The 22,900-nt window shown below is 40.9% G+C and overlaps 1 protein-coding gene across 6 annotated transcripts in view; it reads right to left on the minus strand.

Annotated features, from left to right (window-relative positions):
* VPS13C (vacuolar protein sorting 13 homolog C) overlaps positions 1-22,900 on the minus strand; it is a 109,031-nt gene that overhangs the window by 77,936 nt on the left and 8,195 nt on the right. For 3 of the 6 annotated variants that reach the window (XM_083586052.1, XM_083586051.1, XM_083586056.1), the window contains exons 4-11: positions 20,997-21,092; positions 19,040-19,141; positions 17,723-17,782; positions 15,739-15,804; positions 12,092-12,201; positions 11,355-11,414; positions 4,804-4,863; positions 3,856-3,936 (exon numbers count right to left, since the gene is read on the minus strand). In XM_083586052.1, coding sequence (XP_083442178.1) covers positions 3,856-3,936; positions 4,804-4,863; positions 11,355-11,414; positions 12,092-12,201; positions 15,739-15,804; positions 17,723-17,782; positions 19,040-19,141; positions 20,997-21,092 — 635 coding nt within the window. The remainder of the gene's footprint in view (positions 1-3,855; positions 3,937-4,803; positions 4,864-11,354; positions 11,415-12,091; positions 12,202-15,738; positions 15,805-17,722; positions 17,783-19,039; positions 19,142-20,996; positions 21,093-22,900) is intronic. The other 3 variants (XM_083586055.1, XM_083586054.1, XM_083586053.1) reach the window with 2 other exon arrangements.

The raw sequence follows: 22,900 nt of genomic DNA on the forward strand, positions 1-22,900 counted from the left end.
TCTAAAATAGTATTCCTGTGTTTTTCAAAGTAATCCCAATGAACAGAACTTGCATGTAACCATACCTCTTTGGTCTAAATTTTTCACCTACTGCTTTGAAAGGCTGTACGTAAAACTTGTAGGCTGACCATCTAAAGTAGACAACCGCAAAGGAAAACATTGGAGGAGGATGTGGGAAACAAGTTGCATGGGAATCAAGGTGTGTGAAACAGAGGAAAACAAATGTTTCATTTGACACAACACAACAGAAATAAATATGAGGATTTAGCTCGCAAGTAAGCACATTAAGAACTGAAGTATGATAACTCAAGCTAAATGACACGAGATTTTCCCTATTTTCCTTCCTCTATAAGAAAATATATTGCAAAGCTGGTAGATTACTGCAGTACCAAGAAATAATTCTGCAGATGTGAAAGAGAAACACAAAATTAAGCCAAATTAGTATTTCAACCAGGAAAAGGTGGCCATAAATTTATGAATGTTCTCACTTCCCTGTTATTTATAAAATAATGCAATAAAAGAAAGGAATAAATAAAATAATGCAATAAAGGAAAGAGGTTGTTTCCATCATGCTATTTGTGTTGTGATTTAGCTCGTCTCATAACTGTGTCGTTAACACTCTTTGGAATGAGGATATTAGCGATTCAAAAACCAGTTTCCAAAACAGACTGATACTCTTGTTACTGAGACACACTAGAGTTTATATACAGACGTTTTTTAATTAAGGAATTGCAAACAATCATGAATCTAAATTATAAACTGTAACAGGTTCTGCTCACTGTTAGATAAAGTGTTCTTATCATTGAATCCCCAACTTCCTGTTTAGATAGTAGGATCTCATGACCAGAGCCATATGGCAAAAACATTCAAAATGAGGCAGAAGCTGTACGTATGCAATTGCTGTTTATATGCACCATCTCTGCAAACTGATTACTTAATATATTTGTCAAATATTTATGTTCCAAAGATTTAGACAGCATTGTTTCTACAACCTGTATTAAGGATTTGGAGCCAGACTTTATGCCATTTGGTTAATGGAAACTGTGAATGCACTAACTGTTCCTGATCACAGAATCAAAATGAGTAGTTCTGCTTTTCCTTACTAGGTATTGATGATCATTATTTTGTGCTGTTGGCTTGGTTTTTATTCTTCTCAAATTCTATTTGCTAGGACTGATTATCTATCAGATAGCTATTGTCCCACTGCATTACTCATGCTGAAGAAGAAACTTGCCATTTCTTCATACACGCTATTAAGTCTATACCACAAAGCATATCTGTTATCAGGAAAATTAAATCCTCTTCCAATGTAAGTGACTACATTATTTTAAGCTATTAGGCGCAATGCACTAGGCTACAGTTGGGTCTTGTGCTGACCGAGAGAAAGCTCCCTATCTAGATTATAGATGGAATCACTTCATTGAAATAGTTCCTTTCTATTGTGTTAGACAAAAATGAAACTTCTACAGACCAGCAGTTTGAATATCCATCCCAACTCAGCATATTAAAAGTAAGTATGTGGACTTATACACCATAGGTCCAACTTACTGCTCTCTCAGATCTCAGGCATTAATCTTTCCTAACCATGCTTGAGGAGATCTAGATTCTAGATCCCTAAACTGGAGAATCCAGGTACTGAATCTGGAAACAGCTGCATACAAAGCACACACACACACACACACACACACACACAACACCAGAGCAGTCTAGTGCTCTGAGCAAAGAATGCCACTTCCATGGCAGTCTCACAAAGATGGCAACCATAAGCACACCTGGAACAATCAATTAATGCTAACTAGAAAAAGAATGCAAATCAAATGTTTTCTTCTTCTTCTGGGAAGCATGTAGAAAGGCTAAATGTATGCCTGACAGTTCCAGAAAAGCAACACAGCCACAAATGCCCAAGACTTGGGGTGGGATATGGTCTAAAGACACATGAGGTAGACACTTTGCTGAAGCTAAGGAGGTCTGCATCTAGGCAATACCTGGATAGCTGTCTGCCTAGGAATTTCAAGTAAATCACCTTCAGTTCCATGACAGAAGAAAGGCAGGATACAAATGTAAGGGGGAAATTTATAGAATGCAGAATATAAATCTGGATAAAAGTAAATAAGGGCTGAAGTTCAGTGGTAGAGCACATGCTTTCCATGTACAAAATCCCAGGTTAAATTCATGGCATCAGTCATAGGGTTACAAGGCTAGGAAAGGTCTCTGCTTATGGTTTTGGAGAGTAGACTGTAGCAGGTACTCCAAGTCAGTATAAATCAGCTTCAAATGTGGGGGAAACTAAAGAGGAATTTGTGAAATCAAGCATGACTGAGTGGGCACAAGATGTGGGTCACAATATTGATTATGAATTATGGGGAAAGCTGTGGAAAATAAATTTGAATTTTATGGCATGATAAAAGAAAATATTATGAAAATGGCCCACAGATGGTATTTAACACCCACCAGATTGACGAAAATGTCTAAAAAAGGAAAAAGCTGTATGTTGAAAGTGTAATGAAATTGAGGGATCTTTTATTCACATGTAGTGGTCCTGTAAAATCATTAAGGCATATTGGGAAACTATATATGATGAATTAAAAAAGATACTTAAAAAAACTCTTGGGGATAGTAACAACGGCGGTCCCCAAAAAACCAAAAGAGCTTACTACTATATGCCACTGCCACAGCTAGAACCTTATTGACACAAAGTTGGAGAACAAGTCTAGTACCCACTAAGGAAGAATGGCAGTATAAAATGTTCAAATATGCTGAACTGCCTGGTATGACGAACCAGATAAGAGAAAATGAAGATAAGGAATACAAGGAGGAATGGACAATGTTTACTGAATATTTTAAGAACCTGTATAAACGAATACATAGCTTAGCAGGTCTTGTGTAAACAATCCAGCAGAGTTGAAATAGACACGAGTTTTTAATAGATAACAAATTGGAGGATTAAAAAGACGTGGATTACGCAGAGTAGTAGAAAAGCAAAGGAACTAGGAAAAGGGTGGAAGGGAAGTCATATGGTGTATGTATATGTGCTGTATTTGGTATGAAGTTGTATGTGGGACAGAGGGAGGAAAGGGGGGGAGGGGGTTAAATATGCTCTTGGTTCCTGTTTTTGAAAATGCAAATAATAATAAAAAGCTGCTTCAAATGATAATAAATAATTTTGAAACTTCAGCCACATCATAATTAGTTGCTATTTAATATTTATGGCAACATAAAACATGAAAATCACAACATATGTAACAATAACATACTAAATATTAGCAAGAACCATCTGTTGGCCATTAAATGTGTTAGCTCATTTTCAAGTAATCACATTACTGAAGAAGCCTGACAACTTAATCTGCTTAACAGCTAGAAGAGTGTTTTGGCAACCAAAGCCACCTCAACAAGGGAATGGGGAGGGCATATACTGTTTCGGGCAAACATAGTTCTTTAAAAAATAAAATGAGCCTATTCAACAGCAAGGCATTTAATATTAAATTAGCATTCAATAATTTTCAATCAAAAAGACAATACTTTATCCCTTGCAGGGCAACTCTTAACCATTGCAAAAGAGCTTGCTTCTTTATTTAAACAGAAGTTCCTATACCACCTTCAGGGGGGGCTAACAAAATAAAATACATGATTTAAATATACATCAGAGACAGAAACCACAAATAAACACAACCTTTTAATGAAATATTAAAGGCACCCCTGCTATAAGGGATGGGAAGGTTTGGGGTGAGGTTTACAGGCAGGAGGGGGAGCGGGTGGGTGGGTAGAGGCTCTAAGTAGGGGAGGGGTCAGCCAGCAACACAACAAGGGTGGCAACCCACCACACACACACCCACACACAGAGGGGCTTTAACTTACCAGTATTTCTTCCCTGGAAGCATGATAATACATTTCACTCTGCACATTCCAGTAGGCACTGAGAGAATCAAGACGCAGAAGCTGAAAGAACAAACACATCTCATCAGCTGTTAAAATGTACAATATAAAATCTTTCACCAAATAGGAACATCTTACTTATTTTAAAAGTAAGAGTGCAATTCAGTCCAAGCGTCCAAAAGCAAACTTTACATTATAAATTACAGTGAATTCAGTGGTGTAGCCATTCACTAGGTGTTTTGCACACTTTATCCTAAATCCTTAACTTGAAGAATACTGTATAGCTAAAGCATAAAGAAGGTAGAGAGAAACAGTGAAGTAGTATGAAATGTTTCCATGCTAGGGTATTTGTTAATTCCTGATAAGCCAGCAAGCATGGTGAATTGTAATTGTTATGTACTAAGCTTGGATCCTAGAACAATAGGCAAGTAGGATCCTAGAATACAACAACTGATTGGCTTGCAGAAAAAGACCAATCAGGCTCCAGGAGGAAGTTAATCAGCCTATTAGGCTGGTAGGATCGTAGAATGCAACAACTGATTGGCCTGCAGGAAAAGACCAATCAGGCTCCAAGAGGGAAGGAGAATCAGCCAATCAGACGGGACTCATTGTGTAAATAATGTATATAAAAGCCTGAGGTTTGGGGGGCAATTCAATCACTGTTTTACAAGCTGCAATAAAGAGCATGAAATCACTACAGGACTCTGAGTATATTTCAGTAATGTTCAGATGAAGCCAAGTTTTGCTGAAAAGAAGATTTTCACAGTTAGACTGCAGTACTCACAAGAGAGGAGCAGCCTCTACTGTTCAAGTGGGGGTAGGGACAAAAATACCACAGGTGTAACAAAAATAGCTTTGAATCCTGGTAACTGGTTAACTAAGAAATAAAATTTCTGCTCTTAAACTTTGTATCAGAGGCTCTGACCGTACCTTGTAAATGATTTTTGCAGCCTCATTTAAAATGCAAGGAGTCCAGTTTTCATTAGTAGTCTGGAAATAGAAATAATTGAATTTAACTTATGTTTGTTTTATTTCAGACGCTTTGTATGCTATACTACTGTGATGGGATGGTGAGCTGCTTGTGCGTAAAATCCTGATCCCTCAGAGTTTGGCTAAGTTCCCAAACCTCTGTCTGTGATGGAGCTCCTTAAGCATGGCTCCATCAATCGCTCGTAGAATCGGACAGTGGGCGTTTACGGAACTTCTTCCAGCATAAAAGCTCCTTAACGGAAACGCGTCTTCTGGACTCTCGGCGTGACAGTTTCCGCCGAGGAGTGGGTGTCCCTACGGGAGGTCCTGAAACCTCCCCACTGTTCTCGCTTGAAGTGTCTCTGAGCCCTCCCTCCGACTCACTTTCCCTTGGAACTCCACTTCTCCCCCTGCTGGTCCCCTCCTCCACTGAGTGGTCTCTCTCACCCTCCATGAGCCCTTTCACCTCCTTCGTCTCAGATGACAGTTCCCTGACATCCACCTCCCCTCCAGGGCCCCCTTCACCCCCTTCCCTCCCCTCCTCTGCGGGAGGCGAGGGAGCAAAACCCCTGAAGGAACCTCCCTCATCTTCCGAAGTTTCGAACACTTCCCTCCACCTTTTGCTGTTTCCAGTTTCCAAGTACTCCTCCTCCTCGGAGTCTGTACCTCCTTCCAACTCCGATTCCCTGAATCCCTCCAGTTCCTCCTCATCGTCGGTGGTGCCAAAGTACTCCCTCCGGAACCTCGCTACTGGCTGAGGTTTCCTGGGGAACCTTTGGTGGAACGTTTCGATCAAGATCTCGTCATGGACCTCCTCTGCCTTCACCCAGGTGTTTTCCGACTCCGGTTCCCCTTCCCACGCGACCAAATACTCCACCTGATTACCCTTCCACCTGGAGTCGATGATTTCCGACACATAGTTGCGGCTTTCCCTTTCTTCTATGGCTGGCCCCCGTGTGGATACCCCTTCACCTTCCCCCCTGTATGGTGACAGTAATGACCTGTGGAATACCGGGTGCAGTTTCATGTGGTTCGGTAACCGGAGTCTGAAAGCCACTGGGTTGACCTGTTGGATGACCTCAAATGGTCCCAATCTTTTGGGTCTCAATTTCTTGCAACCCCCCTTGAACGGCAATCCTTGGGTTGATAGCCAGACCCGACTCCCCACCCTAATTGTTTCGCCTTCCCTTCTGCTCTTGTCTGCCTGCCTCTTATATTCTTCTTTGGCCCTTTCTAAGTTGTGTTGGAGTTGACGATGGATCGCTTCCATTTCTTCTACAAAAAGTTCCGCGGCCGGAACACTCCATCTCTCTCCTCCTTCCCCTGGAAACGCCCTGGGGTGGCACCCATAATTAGCCAAAAAGGGGCTCATCCCGGTGGACACATTCTCTGCATTATTGTAAGCAAATTCCGCTAGTGCCAACTTTTCGACCCAATCGTTTTCTCTGTCATTGACATAACACCTCAGGTATTGTTGAAGGATACCGTTTGCCCTCTCCGCCTGCCCATTGGTCTCAGGGTGCCTGGCAGTCGAAAAGTTGACCTCTACGTGCAACAAGCTCATAAGCTTCCTCCAGAATCTGGACGTGAACTGTTTCCCTCTGTCGGAAAACACCCTCAAGGGGGCGCCATGCAGCCTAAAAATATGTTCTACAAACAATTTCGCTGTCTCTTCCGCCGTGACTGCATGTGAGCAAGCTACAAAGTGACCCATCTTAGTTAACAGGTCTACTACGACTAGTATGGCGGTTTTCCCCTGGGATTTGGGCAGATCAGTCATAAAATCTATCGACACCGCCTCCCACGGTCGTTCTGGTGTGGGTAACGGTTCTAATAACCCCGCTGGTGCCCGCCTTTCTCCTTTGGCTCTCTGGCATTGTTCACACCTTCTCACATACTCCCGTACATCCTCCCTCACCTTGGGCCACCAAAACTCCCTGGTCACCAACCACATGGTCTTGTGTTGCCCAAAATGCCCCGCTGTGGGATTGTCGTGCAGCTGTTTGAGTACTCTCCCCCTCAATTCCCCTTCGGGTATATATAGCGCCCCTTTGTAATACAATGCCCCGTTTCTTTCTTCAAAACCTCCGGGGTCTTCTCCCTCTCTCCTTAAACCTCTGAGCTTATCCTGGGCGTACTCATCATTTACCGTTCCCTCTACCAGTTCTCTTTGCCCCACCCAGGCCGCACCACACACCCAGTGGTCCTCTGGGATAATATGTCTCTCTTCTGGCGCTCCCTCCCCCTCCAAATATTCAGGTTTGCGAGAGAGAGCGTCCGCTCTGATGTTTTCTGGACCTGGCACATAGCAGATTTCAAAATGGAATTTGGAGAACTCCTGGGCCCATCTCACTTGTCGTTGGTTGAGCACTCGTGCCGTTCTCCAATACTCCAAATTCTTGTGGTCCGTACACACTTGCACCTTATGCTGTGCGCCAATTAGTAAGTGTCTCCATCTCCGGAACGCTTCGTGAATGGCGAGTAGTTCTCGGTCATATACCGTGTAGTTCCTCTCGGATTTGTTCAGCTTACGCGAAAAGAAGGCACACGGTCTCCATTCCGACTTATTGCTCCCTGGCTGAAGCAGCACCGCCCCCACCGCCCGGTCTGAGGCATCAGTTTCCACTCTCATGGGTTTTTGTAAATCCACATGCAGGAGCTGTTCTTCCGAAGCGAATGCCTTTTTCAATTCCTCAAAAGCGTGCTCCGCCTCCGCCGTCCAAACGAATTTCTTCTTGCTGCTTAGACAGTCCGTGATGGGAGCCGTTAAGTGGGCAAAGTTCTTGATGAATTTACGGTAAAAGTTCCCAAACCCTAAGAACCTTTGCACATCTTTTTTCGTTTTCGGTGTCTTCCATTCCAGCACCGCCTGGACCTTGCCTGGATCCATGGCTAATCCCTTGTCTGATAAGCGGTACCCCAGGAATTCCACCTCCTTGGTGTGGAACTGACACTTCTCCAATTTCACCCACAACTGGTTTGCTTGCAGCTGGCTCAGCACTTCCCTGACATCCTTTACATGCTGCTCCTCATTCTCTGAATATATCAGCACGTCATCGAGGAAGGCCACGCAATTCTTGTAGAGCAAAGGTCCCAGTACATGGTTCATGAGCGATTGAAAACAGGCGGAGCCTGCTTGTAATCCAAAGGGCATAACGAGATATTCGAAAGCCCCTAGGGGGGTGAACATCGTTGTCTTCCATTCATCCCCCTTCTTTATTCGTATCAGGTTGTAAGCTCCTCTCAGGTCCAGTTTCGTGAATATCTTTCCCTTCCTCACCCTGGTCAAAATGTCATCAATCCTGGGCATGGGGAAAGTCACTGGTTCTGACACGGCATTTAACCGCCGGTAGTCCACGACCAATCTCGGTTTATCCGTGTTTTTTTTGTCCACAAAAAACACTGGGCTGCCCCCCACCGCTCTGGACTCTCTGATGAAACCTCTCTTCAGGTTTTTGTCAATAAACTCCCTCAACTCCTGCATTTCCCTGTCTGACATGGCGTACAGCTTGCCCACGGGGAGTTGGGCCCCAGGGACCAGGTTAATTTGGCAGTCAAAGTCTCTATGCGGTGGTAGTCTATCTGCTTCCCTTTCGCTGAAGACCTTGCTCAGGTCAGCGTATTGTTTGGGCACCTTCCCTTTGTCCGCCACTTCCGTCCCTGCTAGGGAGGCTTTTGCCCCTTCTGGCACCTTCCCCTCTTTGCAGTGTTCCAGGCAATGTGCTGACCCAAAGGAGACCACTCTCTGATGCCAGCCCACCAGCGGGTCATGCAACGCTAGCCAGCTCATTCCCAAAATGACTGGCGCCCCTCCCAGGGTGGCTACATTGAACGCTATCCTTTCGGTGTGCCTTGCCACCCTCATAACCATTGGGACGGTCTGTAGGCTAACTTCTCCCCCCAACAGCTCCCTCCCATCGATCGTGGTGACCTGCAGGGGGTTGCTTAAAGGGAGTGTCTGTATCTGGTGTTCCGCTGCAAACTCCTTGCTCATAAAATTACAGGAGCTGCCTGAGTCCAACAGCGCCTTGGTCTTCAGTGGGTATCCGTTTGCCAGCTCTAGCCACACCTCTATTACTAGGGCTGGTCTTGGAGGTTCCGGAGTGGGCACTTTTACTGCTCCTTGGCCTGTCTGCAGTGCCCTGACAGTGGCAGACAGGCGTTGGCTTTTACTGGCTCCTGGACTTCCTCCTCCCTCCCCCCAACAGCTCCCGCCATCCCTTGCCATTCCTTTCTTTGCGGGCAGACTCTGGCAAAGTGACCTGGCTGCTGGCAGAGATAACATTTCTTGGCGCTCTTTCCCTCCTTCTTCCTCCCTTCACTGGGATTTGAAACTGCGCGCGCGCGCGCTGTTCCAACCTCCATCGGCTCTCCGGGCGGGAAACTTGGTTCTGGAATCTCTGGAATGCGGAAATCCCTCCAACGCTCTCCTTTCCCCTCCCGCTTCTCCAAGGCTCTTGCCTCCTGGCGCGCTCCAATGGTCAGCGCTGATTTGGTCAGCTGGTCCATAGACTCCGCCCTGGGCGCCCGGGAAAGTTCGTCTTTCACCGCCGAAGAAAGCCCCTCTTCAAAGAGCATTTGAATGGGTTCCGCCGATAGGTCCCACCCCAATTTATGTATCAACATTGTAAACTCAGTCCAGTACTCACGAACCGATCGGCTCCCCTGTTTGCAAGCCATCAATTGTCTGCGCACCAGTCCCTGTTCAATCTCGCTGGAAAACATCAAATCCATGGCGCGAAAAAACTTCCTCGCGTCCTTCAGCATGTCACTATTCCCTGCCATCAGGTGCCTGACCCAGTCTCTCGCCCCTCCTTCGATGGCCAATCACAAACGCCACTCGCGATGCCTCATCGGGAAAGTCGTTAAACTGCAGTTCGAGAGCATACTGCATCTCTGTCCTAAAGGCTTGGTAGTTCCTGGGGTCCCCCCCAAACTTCTGCACCATTCCTGGCATCTTTCTTGCTAGTGTAGCGCCTTTTGCCTTTTCTGCATCCTGCGCCCTCCTTTCTTCTAGCCTCGCCGTTTGCATTGCTAGCTGGAGTTCCAACACTCTGTACCTTTCTTCCAGACTTGGACTTTCTCCAGCTCCTGCTGCTCCTCCGGCTCCGGCTGGGTTGCTCATGATGCCTCTCTGCACAAGCTGCTTTCAGGGACTGTCCGATTGCTGTGATGGGATGGTGAGCTGCTTGTGCGTAAAATCCTGATCCCTCAGAGTTTGGCTAAGTTCCCAAACCTCTGTCTGTGATGGAGCTCCTTAAGCATGGCTCCATCAATCGCTCGTAGAATCGGACAGTGGGCGTTTACGGAACTTCTTCCAGCATAAAAGCTCCTTAACGGAAACGCGTCTTCTGGACTCTCGGCGTGACAGTTTCCGCCGAGGAGTGGGTGTCCCTACGGGAGGTCCTGAAACCTCCCCACTGTTCTCGCTTGAAGTGTCTCTGAGCCCTCCCTCCGACTCACTTTCCCTTGGAACTCCACTTCTCCCCCTGCTGGTCCCCTCCTCCGCTGAGTGGTCTCTCTCACCCTCCATGAGCCCTTTCACCTCCTTCGTCTCAGATGACAGTTCCCTGACAACTACCCACCCCAGGTAGTGGATACCAGGCATTTCCCAAATAATCTCAGGACGAAAAAGGTTATTTGGTATGATCCAACTTCTTTCCCATGTTTTGACAGAACAGCATTTTGAAGAATCCATTTTTAAAGATCAGGTAAGTTGTATAAAAAAATTAAAAATATTTTCAATAAAATAATTCTCACATTAACAAGCCCTAATATTTCAGGGGATAGAGAGAAAACAGAAAGCTAAAGCACTATGGGTGGAATCCAGAGTACAGTAGCTAATCTGCTTGCCAAGGAGTTGTTCTAATCTTCCCTTTTCCAGCAGCAGTATCCTATAAGTACCCATAAGTTTTGAGGCCCTCCAGAGCAAGGACCACATGAGGAATGGGGCTTCCACTGGAAGCAATTACTGCCCCCTTCCTCTGAGTTTAAACTCTGCTGATTTCGCATATGAATATTTCCTTCCCTTGGCTCCATTTCCCCCATATAACCCTACTTCTTTGCTCCAGAAAGAATACAAATGACAGATGATTTTCACAGATGACAGCGGTTTTCATTTGCATCAACACTGAGGAAAGAGTTATTTTCTAGACGATTCCTTCTCAGCCAACAATCTAGAAAAATATTTTCTAGGTGGCCTTGACCTCTTGCATTTTTCCCTGAGGCTACTGGGCAACTAGTAATATTTCATTTTTTCATACAATAAAGCTGAAATCCATGGTTTGTCTTTGATCACACAGCAACCTTATTTCCAGGCTGTATTATATGAAAAGCTCATAATAATTATATCAACATTTCCATTTACCTTTAAATACAAGTACACATTCCTAAGTAAATTACAATTCTCAAACTAATTTCCTCTTTATTTAATCAAAAGCATGGAAATATGCTTTCTTGGTCCCCCCCCCTCAAAATTTAGTTGAATTCTACCAGAAAACAGTAAGCATTACCAGTAAGCTAAGCTCCCCCAATGTCACTCCTAAGGAAATTGGTCGGCTAGGATCTGTGATCTAAAAACAATAAAAGTAGGAATTATTATTATATGCAATATTAAACATCTTAGAACATGTTTTGTTTTTGAAAGCCTTACTTACAAATGTAAAAAAAGAAGTATTTGGGGGTGATAGCCAGCTAAGTAATACCCCGTGTACAACCAATGAAATTAATAGACTTAAGTCTGTTGATTGCCATGGGTCTTGTGTAGATTACTATAATGTACTTTCCACCTTTGAAGACAATTTGGAGGCATCAATGGGCATTGGAGGCACCCAGTGTTTAAGAATCACTTCCCCCATCACCGCCATACAATCCTTGTCGAAAACTATGGTCTGCTTCAGAGACCCTTCTCAGAACCTCTCCCCCACCTCCAAATGTGTGGAAGGTGGACACAGGACAGGGCCTGCCCAGTGGTGGCACCCAGAATTAGGTTCATAGGGAGACTCATCTTCCTGCAAGGAGCAAAACCCTTCTCATGCTGGACACTGCAACTTCCAACTGCTATTTTAGATTATGGTTAACCTGGATTATTCTAGTGATGTTGTAATTTACTATTTTATTTTGATATTTCTTGAGTTTTGTAAACCAACTTGATTATATGCTTTATTAAATGTTATGGGGTGAACAGTGCAAAGGAATACAGTAGAATTAACTTTGTTTGCCACCACTAAAAGGAATTCACATTACTTACATCATCCTCATACTTTATATGGATGCTTGTGATTTTGACTTGTACATTTTTTATAACTTGTGTTGCAAGCTTTTCCAAAAATGTATCTTTCTTCTCTTCTTTTGGTTTATCTAAAAACATAAAAAGTGCAAGTCAGCCCCAACTGCAAAACTTTCATTTCATTAAAGATTCAAACTATGACACTAAGCAACATTTAATAAAGCAACAGTGAGAGTGAATACCTTTGCTTTCTAAGATTCCGGATAAAGGGGGGGGGATTCTGTTTAAGTTCCATCTTCTCTACATGGGCCAATTTATATTTATATTTGAAGGCAAGGAAGGGAATAAACTTGATAGAAGGTCAATGCTCTCAAGTCAGGCATAGGCAAACTCGGCCCTCCAGATGTTTTGTGACTACAACTCCCATCATCACTAACTAACAGGACCAGTGGTCAGGGATGATGGGAGTTTTAGTCCCAAAACATCTGGAGGGCCAAGTTTGCCTATGCCTGCTCTCACTAAAACACAGACAAGAATTCATTCATGGAAAGGGCCCCCAAAGTCCTGTTGTTTTTACTTAAATTGAATCACGTTCTAAACAGTACTGATTTCAAGTTCCTATTATATCTCCCCAAGTTTATTGCCATCTGTAGGAGGCTGGCGGGCCATGGGAATTGGCTCGGCAGGCCATTTCTCAGCAACAGGCCACCATTAAGACACACTCCACACACAGGTTTAATGTTACATGAACTAGTTTCAGGCAGGTATGCTGCCCCTCCCCCATCTCCAGTGCAGCCACAAGGAGACTGTAAACTTTCACTTTTGTTTAACATGTCTGAACATTAGCTCTATAAAGTTGCCTTGTTTCCATAAACCACAGTGAAGACCAAGTACAGTGCTTCAAGGTTCAGACATAACATTAAACCACAGTTACTTAAAAATTGAAGCAAAATATTCCAATCTGCTCACTGTAGCAGTGCTAGAAAGGGGGGAAGGAAGTATCTACATCTAAGACTCAGACATGTAATGTTAAACCATAGCTCAGCATTACATCCAAAACAGGTCAGTGAGCATTTTGTTCACAGTATCCAACATTCCCCCAAGTTAAACAGAAGTTTGTCAGAAGCCTCTAAACCAGGCAGAGGTTCTTTTGACCTACTTTCAACACATTTCAGATTCAGTTAAAATAGGGTTTTCCCCATACATAAAGGCACTGTGCAATTGTCTACCTCCAAATTAACAGTCAAACACAACAAATATTTCCCAGACTTACTCTGTCTTGCACAAAACTACATTTTTCTCAGAAATTTCTTCACCCTACATTTTATGTTGTTTCCCCATATCCTTATCAGCACTTTACAGATCAAAACCACACATCTGCACTGACTTCTACAGCAGTAACTAGACTGTTTTGCAGCAAAAACAACATGAAGTCTTGCTCCACCTTAGAAACCAACAAATTCATTTATGTCTTCATAGACTGGAATCCACTGCATTTGATGTACTTGAACCAAGTCCACAAAAGCTTATCCCATAATATACCTGCTGGTTTCTATTATGCTAAAATTCTACTTACTGTTTTATAAGTGTATTAAGGCAGCTTCAGACTTACCTTACCTAGCCAAAGACCCTGAATAATTGTCAATGAGTGCTGAATGTTGATTATTTATTTTTATTTTCTAAATATGAGCCTACCCTTAATGCCAAAGTCTCAAGGCAATTAACAAAACAATTAAAATGTTTAAAACACACTAAAGTGTTTGATAAAAACAAGTATAAAAATACATGCAGCCAGTGCTTTTTTCTAGAAAAATAGGTGCTGGTACTCACCATGAAGTTGTTACAGTGAATGTCACATTTTTAACAACAAAAAAGAGGTGCTGGTACCCACCATGAAGTTGTTACAGAAAGTGCCACACTTTTTAACAAAGAAACAAAAAAAGAGGTGTCGGTACTGCGTAGCCTTGAGTACCCCCTGAAAAAAGCACTGCATGCAGCCAAGAATAATTAATAACAAGGTGGGAGAGGGAGATTATAAATTATAAAAGCGTTAATTATAAAAGCACCTAACTAGCATTACAGGTTGCATGAACAGGGCAAGCTTTCACCTGATTTCTCCAGGCACCTAAAGTACTGGGAGCACACCTGGAGAACATGACTAAGGCATATGAATTTCACTCAAGAACTATTTCACACAAACCTGGAAGCCTATGCCAATACCCATTTTAGGAATGACTCCAACAAGCAACTTGTAATATTTAGCCTATTTACCATCTTGAATAGTGAGATGGAAAGGCAGTCTAAAAACTGTAAAATATCTTAACATCAGATCCTTAAAAGGCAGAAGGGAGTAAGTCTCACACATTCTTATTCAAGTATACAGCCAAAGAACTCCAAGCAAGAGCTGTTTTGCTAAGGACTGCTGATCTTTGCAAAAAATAGGGCACAGAAATAGGGCAGAAAACAGGCTCTTTGGTCAGTTTCAGTGAATATTAACCAAGAACTATCAAACAATGCTTTCATCATTGCCATAACTGCTGAAAGGCAAAAGCTCAGCAGGACTGTGTATGAATATCCAAAACCATAACATTCTTTAATTAATCAAAAGTATTGCTTTGATCACTGAGAAATATAAACAGCTCAGCGTAAGATTAAAAGGTCACAAATGAATGGAATGAGAGAACAGAATGTCAATAAAAGAAGGGGACGTTCTTTTTAAAACACCTGAACACCTTTTCATTAGCACTGGAACATCTTATGGAGAAGCTCAAGGACAGAAAGGGAAAAGTACATTTATTTCTGAAGGGGGTATCAGGTAAACTAAAACAAGTGACAAACAGATGTCCCTCCCTCTCTTTCTTTTTTCTTTTCCTTCTCCTCCTGCAATGAGGCTACATTTTAATATTTTAATGTTCCATTATTTTAATGTTTTTTTAAAAAATTTTGTTTTTAAGTTGTAATCATTCATCTTGTTTTTATTATTGCTTGTAAGCCGCTCTGAGCCTGGCCTTGGCTGGGGAGGGTGGGGTATAAATAAAAAAATATTATTATTATTATTATTATTATTATTATTATTATTAGGGAGAGGATTAATCTGAGTGATGTTCTATTGGGCATGGACTTCAGAATGGTTTAGGCCTGTGGAAAGGAAATACTTGAATGATAAAAGAGGGAGTTACAACTGAGAAGGTAGTCCAAATCTGTCAACCATCTGGAATGATAATGCGAACGAGTACACTTAAGTATGAACCTACTACAGACTTCTTTCTGTAACAAATGCATCATTTAAAAATGAAACTAGCTGTGTTAAACCTTTCACTACTGTGTTCACTGGAATTCATTCAGGGGAAAGAGCCCTTAATCCTCTTGCAAAATCAAATCTGAACAGCTATTGCTGGATTGTGCCCAACTGAGGTTTGAAGGCCAAACAATTCAAGCACTAATTTGAGCAGGAACTACACAATTTCTGCTTTAACAGACATTATTATTGTATTTATAATTAATTTAAAATCAATGTAGTTTGTTTATATCCAGTAAAGTCAAAGTCTCACTAACTTACTTGCTGGCCTAAAATAAGGTTGCACATATTACTGCATTTTTTTGGTTAGCTTATAAAAAGAAAAGCAACAGAAAAGGAATATTCAACACACTGTGCTAGTTATACCCACCTTTTGAGTGACCATTACCTTTAAATGATTTCTTAAAACGCTTTTTAGTCTTTTTAGACTTACGTCCTTCTCAATGTAAGCAATTTTACAGAAAGAGGATAAATTACAGTTAGGCAGGCATCATTAAAGGAAGCAATGAAAATAAAGGAAAACAAAAAATAAGATTATTTAGGCAAGACATTTGGAATATAGAAGCATAGAGTTAGTTTGCAGCTCCAGTACAAAACCTTTTCACTATTTAATACTATTCTTTTTTTCCAAATGAGACTATAGAAAATGGATTTACAGCAAAATTATAAAATCTAAAGAGGGACTACAGCCCTGGGCCTACTCAGAGTAGACCTACTGAAATTTACATGCCTGATAGATGATGTTAATAGGTCTACTCTAAGTGGCTAAGCTACTACAAACAAGGAAGACATTTTGAGATACACCTTCCTTCAGCAAAATTTCTATAATTTAAAGACAAAGTTTTATAACAATTGCTGTATCTGCCACTAAGAAGCAGTGAGTCCACTGTGGGACGAGATTCTGGCAGACATCCAGCATTAGTCATACTCAAAATAGACTCACTGAAATCAGTGGACTTGAGTAAATTAAATCCATTGGTTTCAATGGGTCTACTCAGAGTGAACTTAGTTGGATATCTCACTCCATCCTTAAAACAGTCCACACTTTCCCTAATCATCCCCAGCTGCCTGCAAAAAACAACAACCCCGGTGCTCCACTTCCCAATTAGTCTGTTTATGAAAGGAGGAAAAATTAATCAGACTAAGTAGAGCAAGGGTGCTACAAAAACAACCACAATGGGGCTCCCTAGACAATTTCAGAAAGTAGGCAAAGTTTTCTAAATACATGCGTCTCTTCTAGGCCTAGCTCTGGGGTAGTAGGAGGCTGGTAGTTCCATCAAGTCTACAACCCAAAATACTGAGATTTGGAGGCAGAGAAGACTATTGCTGGACTTAACTCTCTTTGTGAGCAAAACTGAAGAGAGAAGGGTAAACTGCCAGGGTTAAGACTGCCTGCACATGTGCTCTGAAAAAAGATGAATATGCAGAATCCCTGCAGCCACACTCATAGAGAAGGGAAGAGACAGGAAAACAGCATTCACAGTCTATTTATAGCCAGGTCTCTCCTCTTTCTCTTTTTAAATTTGCTTACTAGCTAGGTGAGAGGCTTTTACATAAGGCAAGAAAAAAACATTTTAAAAAATGGATACTCTGAAGTCATGGCTTTAGAAGAGCATATGACTCCACTACTGGATTAATTTACAACCAAACAATGCCATCATCTACATGTTTCATTCACAGAACCCATTCCAAGGAGACATGACTAAGACGGACATGCCAATCAATGGAATACTTTTCTTACGAAAAAAGGCTTCATCTCAGCAATGAGAATAATGGCTGACACCCAGAGATGTCTCACACAAGTGGATAAACACTTCCGCTTGTGAAAGCAAGCCCCAACAAATTTGTCTCATTTCCCCATCCTGCACCATACCCATATCATGGCATTCCAGAGGATGTACCAACCCTTGGGAGCAGCACTTTATGTGGTACAGGCAGCTGTAGGAGAGGGCGTAGAACCCAGGAAAGCCATGCTGGATAAGTGAGTTGCACAGAATCTTCTCTGAATCAAACCCATTATATTTGCAACAACATAAACTCCTGCTGAAAATGCAAGAATCACAGCCTTTATATGTATGATTTTACAGCCAATTTATCAAGAAACAATGATTGAAATATTTACAAAATATTTCAACCACTGTTCCTTTGATAAATTGGCTTTCAGAGTCTCTGAGGCATGATTGTTTCTCAAAGTACTTTAGGGAATCAGAGCTTCCCTAAAGTTACCATTGAGAGAGTAGTTTAACATTAACCTAGTTCTTGTCACAAGAAGTAGCTTGATCTAGCAGACCAAGAGGCATTCAGTTTCCCTTTTCAAACATCCTTTAATGTAATCATTAAGCATGCATACCCACCAGACTTGACATCCTTATACACAATGTCCTCCAGTCCACATATGAAATCTGAATGAGCTCCTTCATCCATATGACAGCAGTAACCAAAATGCACATATTTTAAAACAATAGAATCTACTTTTCAATCTAAACCTCTAATACAGGGTTTTTAAACATTCAAAGAGAGAGAACTAGTTTTAAAATACTTAGAAAAACTATTCCACTTTCACCAACAGCCTCTTACTTATCATTGTACATTACAACAATCTACAGCATCACGAGCTTCACACGCTGGTTGTGTTCACACATCATGCTAAACCATGTGCAAAAGTAGGACCAAGCCCTTGGCTTGTTCCCCCTTCCCCTCTCATACGCCCAAAGAATGAAACCAGCAGTGTTTACTTTCAGTTTTAAACTAACCAGGGTTTGTTCTTGCAAGTGAACCAGAGATCTTGGTTTATAACTAACTCTAGTCAGTTTCAAAACAAACCATGGTTAATTAAAGCTGAAAGTAAACAATGAAGTCCTCCTCCCAGTCCTTTGTACAAACCCAAGGCTTGCAGCAACTCCTTCCTGCTTATGCACATCAACCATGGTTTAGCACAACATGTGAGCTGAACTAATGAAAATATAATTTGCTTTATCCTTGATTAGATAGCCAGAGTTAGAAGTAACTGACATTACCATTTGCATGAAGCAAAATGTTTTGAAGGTTTAATGAATAAATATCATAAATCAGTTGCATCATTACTTCTAGTACAGCTACCAATGACACTATCAATTTCTTCTATATAAACAACTTATGAAACCTACAACACATACATGTATGGAGTATGGTTAAAAATCCATTGTCTGGTTAAGTTGGTAGACCTGCATTCCTGACTTTCCCCAATTACTCAGATGAAGAATATGCAATGGTCTTTTGCAATGCAGGAGTCAATGTCCATCAGAGATAGATATATGTGTATATATACACACACACACCGAAATAACACAGGTAGCTTTCACACTTCAAACACTAATTATTACAACTCCATATACTACTTTTTAATTTTTAAAAAATAATGTAATAGTAAAAGCTTCCAAATGACAGCAATGTGAAGGACAAAAACAAGAACCACCCTACAATACAGTGTGTTGAGAATGACATTTATGAAGAAAACTGAAACAGATTTCAAACTGAAAACAGATTTCAAACTCCTAGACTCTAGTATCAGGTTAATAACTACCCAGGCAACTCTATCTATGACCTACTTCAAGATAGTGTTTGGTTAACATGCCCCTTCCGAGTTCTTCAAAAGTGTCATCTTAGAACCCTCAAGAATAACCATACAATACCTTTTTCTGCTGCTAATCGCAGGGCTTCTTCGATTCTTGATAGCTCCTTTTGCTTGTTATCCTGTAGATATTTTTCTTCTTTTTCTGCATCATATTTAATGCCTAGGAGACAGAGTTCATGATCTAGTCAAAACAGCAAGCCAATAAAGAGGCAAGGTATCTCTGATGGCTCTAGTTTAGTGCCACCTCCTGACCAAGCTGGTGGCTATCACCATTAGAAGCCATTTAGGTAAAGAAAAAAAATATGGGAAAGAACTTGGTAACATATAAAGAACTGTTGGAAGAGGAGGCAAATCAATTGAAGTTAAAAAAATAAATGAAGAAATCAGGCATTATGTTACAGATTGGCTGCAATATTATCAATTAAATGAAACATTTAAATCAAAAAAGAAAAATGGGTTTGCAACAGAAATTTCAGGGCTGGAAAAAGAATCTATACAAAACAGAAGCAAATTTTTATCTAAAATGTATAGACTATTACTTGATTGGGAAGTAAAAGATGAAGAATTGAAAGATGTTATGATTAAATGGGCAAAATATTTTGGGCATACAATACAAATGGATGCCTTGGAAAACGAAGATATTTTATAGGTGGTATCTGACACCTAGCAAATTAGCAAAGCTGTATAAAACAAACTGAAATAAATGCTGGAGGTGTAAGCAGGCAGAAGGAACAATGTTTCATATGTGGTGGGAATGTAAGAAAATCAGAAACTTTTGGGATAGTATCTATGGGGAAACCCAGCTAGATGGGCGGGGTATAAATAAATTATTATTATTATTATTATTATTACTATGAAGAACTAGAAAAATGAGGATATTTTTATACGCCACAACAGAAGCAAGAAAAGGGAAGGGAGAGGAGAGCCCAACAAAAGAAGAGAGGCAGATAAAATTATTTGAATATATTGAGCTTACGAAAATGACAGAAATAATTAGGAATCGAAAAAACCAAAAGTTCAGCAAGGAATGGGAGTGTTATAGAATCTATTTTTTTTTAAAAAATGTTCTCAAGTAAAACCTTTATTATGCTTTGACGAATTTTGCAAAATACAAAACAGTTACTATAAATAAATTGTATAACACCAAGAAATGAGAAACATCAAAAGAAGGCAATTAATAAAGGAAAAGTATGACTCATATTGAGGTGGCTGGAAGTCACCTCAAAAGATTAGAATGTTAATGATTGATAATTTAGAATATTAATTATTGGTAAATGGTGGAGGAAAAGTTTTTACTTAGTTAATTCGTATTTGTATGTTTTTGTTCATCTTTGTTTTTGGTTTGAATGTTGGATTATTTTTTCTTTTGGATGAATCTAAGAGGCAAAACTCAAAAAAATAACCAAAAAAGCCTCCTTTTTCACATTTAGCAAAATGGACTGATAATGGCAACAAGAGAGATGGATGGGAGGAAGTAATTCTGGGGCACCAGCTACACAACCGTCCAGTTCAAGTATAATCCTCCTGATCTCTAAACCATGGAATGCCTCAAAACAATGGCTTGAAGTGTATTCACAAACCATGGTTTTGCTCATCCTCAATACAGATGCAACACTAAATTATAAACGCAGAAAATTATGAAATGGTATAGGAAATTTTCACATAAGCAGAAAGAAAGGGCTCCACAGCAAGTGCATTCTTCAGTAAGGATCACTGCACTAATGCCTAAATAACATGAGTTTGCAATATCTAATATAACACAGAAAGGGAAATTTTACGTAATATTACAAAAAAGGAAACAACAATAACATGTATTTTATACACTTTCTTGTGAATAAGCACCATGGAACATAGTGGGACAAATTTCTGTAAACACAGATTAAGCTATGTGCTTAATCCAATGACCCACAACAGCCTATTCTAAAGGAATCTTTCTTGTCTTCAAATTCTGTGTAAGGCACTGGCAATACATTCTAACTACATATTGCATTTCAGATTACCCATCAACCACTTACTTGCCCCTGGGACAACAAGAAGATATAAGCCTTCTAGAGTTGCAACTACTGCGTCACCATATAAATTCTTCCAAGGAATCTTCAAAGTAAGCTTATCTAAAAAAAATCAAAACATTTTATATTTCGGTGAATGAGCAAAGACTGAATCATGCAGGTGAAGTCTGTTTGGAAAAAATATTGTTTGCCTTGTTTACAACGTAAGAGTTTTTGCCAAGTGATATTTCTATTAGGCTGATCCCAGGGCTCCAGATGCTTCACAGGTGAAAAGGGCCATCAGATCTGCTGTTCTATCAAAACTGTGTATGCTAATGAATAAAGAACAGATTAGAGGAGTAACTGTTTAGTTTCTGATCCCAAAAGATTCCAGATTTGTTGCATCATGAATCTGTTGGGATGAAACGCAAATATTTGCAATTTTCAGGTTAAAAATACCAAACTGCACATGAACAAGGGGTATCATTCATTTCATTTTCACATGGAAAACACAGTATTTGTAGCTCTACAGAAGAACTATATTACAGGGCATTGAAAGTTAAGCACATGCCTTGGCACAGGATTGCAATCTTAATCTTGGACTTCTTTCATTATACCCATAACACACCCAAGGTAAATAATGCAGGAAAATCTACACTTCCTCAAAAGTAAGCTTACTCTTCCTGTGTTCCCTTTCAAATTACACAAAATTAAGAAATGCAGCCAAGCAAGAGGTTGGCATTTTAATTATGCATTTGCTTTTGGTGGTTTTATAAGAAACACTTTGAAGAGGAAACAAAACTGAACCTGAGAGCAAGACAAATATTTCCCAGCTTCATAAATAAGCCCATAAAAGCTACTAGTCTTCTGAGAGCAAATAGACAAGAGGCAAGGAGCTCCAGCTCCTCCAGCAGCTAACCATATTCCTATGTAGAATGTGAAGGAGAGGATTTCCCTCCGCAAGCAGCCTGCTAGGTTTCTATACTGGGTACAGAGGAGACACCAAGCACTCCATCTCTTCTTTGACAGCCTGCTCACTTGAATGCGCGCAATTCCTTGTTATCTGTGGCTGTTTTCAATTTGGGTTGGGTGGTTTGCTCCTCTATTACTTCCTACAGCTGCCACCTAAGCAAGAAGCTGTGAGAGCCAGCAGCAGCAGCTAAGGGCAGAAGCCCTGACCTGTGACGGGGCTTAACAACTGCTGCTTCAAGAAGTCAGTCCAGAGCAGGACGTTTAGATGCAAAGTGGCAGTTAGAAGATTGGAAACTGGGGGAGGGGCGCTTATATATACCAATTTGAAAAATAAATATTATACTTTATTGCACATTTTATAATAGGTGGCATAGAAATACAAGGCTGTTCTAGGCTTTCCACTGCTGGATTCATGCATTTTAAGTATGAAGTCATATACTCTACTTCAATTATTTGCTAAGTGATAAAAAATCATGAGCAGTTATGGTCCATCATATGATTTACAGAAAGCATCTGACAGAAGCTTGTTTGTTTTCCTTGCATCACCAAACTGCAAGTTACTCTTAAATGAGTATTAATAACAGCAGTCCATAGGACAGAGTCAGCTAGAATAAAAGCCCATAAAACTCCAACAAACATTCAGATCCAGGGCATCTGTTTAGGACAGCAGCAGAGAGGAAAATAAAAGGAAAACATAACCAGGAAGCAGAGGGAATGAAACTGAAGTGTCTCCCATCCTGCAAAGTAGAAAATATCTGAATTACAACTGTTTCCCCACAAATGGTATTCTAATTTAAAATGCAGAAAACATTATTCTAAGCCTTATAAATTGGCCAAGTAATTGTTGTGTACTTTGCCCAATCTCCTTGAAAAAAGTAGCTGCAGGTTCTTAGCTATTGTACACTAATACACAAACTACCAAGATGCTACTAACTTCCAGCTTTTCAATCTCCAAATCA

This window comes from Podarcis filfolensis (assembly GCF_964270895.1).
Source record: "Podarcis filfolensis genome assembly, chromosome: 14".
NCBI classification, from domain to species: domain Eukaryota; kingdom Metazoa; phylum Chordata; class Lepidosauria; order Squamata; family Lacertidae; genus Podarcis; species Podarcis filfolensis.